Here is a 4,637-nt window from a genome sequence, read left to right as displayed (position 1 = left end):
GCGGCGGCGACGAACCCGAGCTCCATGCACCACCAGCGGGTGCTGATCAACATCTCGGGGCTGCGCTTCGAGACCCAGCTGGGCACCCTCAACCAGTTCCCCGACACGCTGCTGGGGGACCCGGACAAGCGCATGCGTTACTTCGACCCGCTCCGCAACGAGTACTTCTTCGACCGCAACCGGCCCAGGTTCGACGGCATCCTCTACTTCTACCAGTCGGGGGGCAAGCTCCGCCGGCCCGTCAACGTCTCCATCGACGTCTTCGCCGACGAGATCCGCTTCTACCAGCTGGGCGAGGAGGCCATGGAGCGCTTCCGGGAGGACGAGGGCTTCATCAAAGAGGAGGAGAAGCCTCTGCCCCGCAACGAGTTCCAGCGCCAGGTCTGGCTCATCTTCGAGTACCCTGAAAGCTCCAGCTCAGCACGGGCCATCGCCATCGTCTCCGTGCTGGTCATCCTCATCTCCATCATCACCTTCTGCCTGGAGACCCTGCCGGAATTCAGGGACGAGAGGGAGTTGCCTGTGCCCCTGCCCCCACAAGGTGGAGGTTTGAATGGCACCAACGGGGACTCCCCACCCATGCAGTCACCCAGTAGCCTCGCTGACCCCTTCTTCATCATTGAGACCACCTGTGTGATCTGGTTCACCTTTGAGCTCCTCGTGCGCTTCTTCGCCTGCCCCAGCAAGCCCGAGTTCTCCCGCAACATCATGAACATCATCGACATCGTGGCCATCATCCCCTACTTCATCACCCTGGGCACCGAGCTGGCCCATGAGCAGCAGCAGCCCGGGGCTGGCAGTAGCAATGGGGGTGCAGCAGCAAGATTCGCTTGGTCAGGGTCTTCAGGATCTTCAAGCTCTCCAGGCACTCCAAGGGGCTGCAGATCTTGGGACAGACGTTGAAAGCCAGCATGAGGGAGCTGGGCCTCCTCATCTTCTTCCTCTTCATCGGGGAGATCCTCTTCTCCAGCGCTGTCTACTTTGCTGAGGCCGATGACCCTGAGTCTCATTTCTCCAGCATCCCCGATGCTTTCTGGTGGGCAGTAGTAACCATGACTACTGTGGGCTATGGGGACATGCGACCTGTCACTGTGGGGGGCAAGATTGTGGGTTCCTTGTGTGCCATTGCGGGTGTGCTCACCATCGCCTTGCCTGTCCCTGTCATCGTGTCCAACTTCAACTACTTCTACCACCGAGAGACTGATCATGAAGAGCAATCTATCCTCAAAGATGAACACAGTAGTGCTCAGGGCAGCACAGCGGGGGGAGATTTGAAGAGAAGACCCAGTAAAAACTCTCTGAACAAATCTGTTGTGCACTTGGAAAACAGTGAGGAGTTCAATAATGGCACCAGCTCCTTAGAGAAAACCAATATCAAAGCGAAAAGTAACGTAGATCTCAGAAAATCCCTCTATGCTCTCTGTCTGGACACCAATAGGGAAACAGACCTGTAAGGAGAGGAGAGAGTTAGAGTTCAGAGGTGCAGAAGGATTTTCTGGTGTCAGAAAATTGCTACTACAATTATTCTTTTAGTACCAATTAGTTTTTTAAGTCAGGCTGTATTTTATAAATCGATCACTGTCCTGAGCAATCCTCCAGGAATACATGTTTTTATGTTCTTTTTCCATGACACAAAGGGTCACTTATTTTTAAAATAGACTAAGAATAAGCTATGCTCCATGATGCAGGAGCTGGTAAATTATGACAGTGAAAAATCTAATTTGTAGAAACTTATTTTAGCAATTGGTGGTTGATTTTAAATGGGTCACTTGTAACCAATTCAGTTGCACCAAGTTTAGTATTAAAGAGTTGGTGGGATGTGTGTGTGGAGAATGAATGGATTTGGGGGGAGGGGGAGGTTGAGGGGTTTTGTACTGTAGTTTGAAATTGCAATTATTCCAATATATTTTATATCTGTATGACTGTATTTATGGTTGAAAGGGGATTTCTTATTCCTGTGAAATACGACATCATTAAAGCACTAGCAACATTAGCAGATCAGCACTTTCAGAGTTTTCCACTTGTGATCAGTACAGATCTGGTTATCTAGTATGTGAAGTGAATTTGGTGCTTTGAACCCTATAGCAGAAAACTTCCGTTGTCATTGATATGTTAGTTTCTTGTGAGCCTTAAATTATTGAATATTGTAGATATACTTCTTTATAAATAATTTTATGAATTACCTTCCTGTTTCAGAATTTCTGATTAATTCAGTCGTGCTTACTGTCCCCACTCAAAAAAAGTATGTGCAGCTTTTCTTTTTTGTAGCTTTACAGTTTTATACCTTTTGTTATATTTTTGAGACCGAAAGGAAAAAAGGTATTGTCTGCTGTTACTGGTTTCAATCCAAGTGCACAACAGATCAACAGCATGAGGGAGTGGAGAGATACAACAAGAAAGTAGAATATGAGTGCAATATCTACAAAACTGTTTTCATTGTACACTCCAGATTTGTTTGACATGCATATCAGTCACCTTTATGTATCCACACACCGTTTGTGTACACAGTTCACTGGATTTAGTTATCATAGACTGGGAAGGGATGGCACTTCAGGAGTCTAACGTGGCATGCTGTGCTGCTTAAATAACCATTGCATGGCTTATATCTTGGACTCGGACAGAAAGCATCACCTTTCAGCAGAACACATCCTTGTTTTCTTTTATTTCCAAACAAAACCTTCTCAGCACTGTGGATTTTACAGTTAAGATATTGTTGAAAGACAAATGACACATTGTTTTCATCGAGATAACACAGCATCCTACAGCTTACTAGTGAAGACTGACACAAAGTTGCTCCTTTGACTCAAAGAGCTGTGTTACTGTTTTTCTCGCAATAGACATCTCTGTTTTGCCCTCAAACTTCTGTTTTAATGCTGAAGGATGTTTCATGCCTTTCCCACATACAGTGGCACAGCAAGACTAGCAGGAAGAGAAGGCTTGATTGTCGACATGCAAGGTTTGTTCCTAACAAATTTTCTAATATAACTAAGTAAATGCACAATCAGGATTGTAATTTATACAAGTACCTCAGATATATATCCTGTGATAGATTTAAATCAGCTTTGCAGAGCAGTGCTCTGACATTCTCTCACCCAGACACAAATGCTGCTTGCCCATCCCTTGCTGTGCCCTCTAATGATGATGTCCAAATGCATCATGTTCTTTTTTCCCTTCCTATTCAGTAAAACAGACATGGTATGTGCCAAGCAAGTCCTATTCTTCATGGACACAAAGCTCAGCCCAAAGCCCAGTGGTGAGGGGAAGGAAGTTGAACCTGATTAAATAGAGAACAGGATGTCTCACATTAATTTGAGATGTTGGTTTCTTGGTTAGTTTGCTGGTTTTTTTAGATGGGGAGTGATGCCATAATATGTGGAGAAGCTGTCTGCAACAAGCTGACAGACAAAGTGCCCAGTCCAGCTGCACTCCAGACTCAGGCAGATCTCCTGTTTGCTTTGGTCGGAGTTTTTCCATCAAGGAGAAGTGCAGAATCAGCTCTTTGGTGAGGCTGAATCTAAGATGAAACGAAGAAGTGGTATAATTCCCTGCTGCACATGCTGAGATCTAGATCACTGATGGATTTACAGTAAAGCTCAGAGAAGTAGTCTGATTTGCTTCAGTGATCAGATTGATCTGACCCACCTGAATAAGTACAAAACAATTCAGTGAGTCCTTCAGGATAAAATTTGGGGTTTGTCTTTCTCTAAAGATGAACTTCAACTTCCTCACCACTTTTGTCATCCAGAGTTCGGTCTTCCAATTGCACATTGTGCTGAACTGGATTGTTGGCTCCTCAGAGCAGGGGCAATGTGTCCTTACTGTCCCTTGTTTAACTCTGGAGCCCTTCATATGGCCAGGGCTTCTGGATGCTAATGATCTGAATTGCATCATTGTAGTTATTGCAGTTGGTGGAAAGCTGATGTAGGTAAAATCAGATCAGGGCTATGGGGTGGGGGTTAAGCTGATTTTAAAAAGCCATTGCTGATGGAAAGGGAAGGCTTTCTCTTCCTCCTTCCTTCTCAGTTTTCTTCCTCCCACTGTGTGCCCTTTCACTGGTTACCCTGGATTGGTTCTGTCCTTGTGGAAGCACATGTGCAGGTGCTGCCTTCTCTTCCAGATGCTGCTTGAGCTCACTCATCTGGCACAAAATCCAATGCAGCAACAACAAAGTAGATCTTTTTCTGTCAAATTAGTGAGTTGGAAAACAAGTGAGTGTCAGAACCAGTGCAAGGAAGGGATGGGGAAAGTCAGTGGTGCACGGAAGTGAGGAAGAAAGGAGGAGTGAAATCCTCACCCTTCAGTACCAGTGAACTGTGAGATTAGCATGACTTTTGTTTGCAGAGATAGCACAGGACTAAGTCTTGCAAGGTGCTGGGAGCCTTTAACTTCCCATGGGAGCCAGGCTGCAAAATTCGACTCTGGATTCCAGCAGATAGAATCATAGAATCTTAGAATCATAGAATGGGACATTAGAGATTATTAGAACCCCCCTGCCATGGGCAGGGACACCTTCCACTAGACCAGGTTGCTCAGAGCCACATCTGGCCTGGCCTCAAACACTTCCAGGGATGGGGCAACCACAGTTTTCTCTGGACAGCCTGTGCCTCTGCCTCACCACTCTCACAGGGCAGAATTTT

At 46.2% G+C, this 4,637-nt stretch overlaps 1 protein-coding gene across 1 annotated transcript; it reads left to right on the top strand.

Moving 5' to 3' along the window:
* Positions 1–3: 3 nt before the first annotated feature.
* KCNA5 (potassium voltage-gated channel, shaker-related subfamily, member 5) lies at positions 4–1,454 on the top strand (the record flags this gene model as incomplete). Its single annotated transcript, XM_009071223.1, is given in 2 exon segments — positions 4–820; positions 823–1,454. Coding segments are annotated over 2 exon segments (1,449 nt in total), but the record flags the coding sequence as incomplete, so codon positions are not given.
* Between the last annotated feature and the right edge of the window lie 3,183 nt (positions 1,455–4,637).

This window comes from Acanthisitta chloris, unplaced genomic scaffold (genome assembly GCF_000695815.1).
Source record: "Acanthisitta chloris isolate BGI_N310 unplaced genomic scaffold, ASM69581v1 scaffold4923, whole genome shotgun sequence".
NCBI lineage: Eukaryota > Metazoa > Chordata > Aves > Passeriformes > Acanthisittidae > Acanthisitta > Acanthisitta chloris.
Note: the sequence above shows the minus strand (reverse complement) of the source record. Positions and strands in the feature narration are given on the sequence as shown.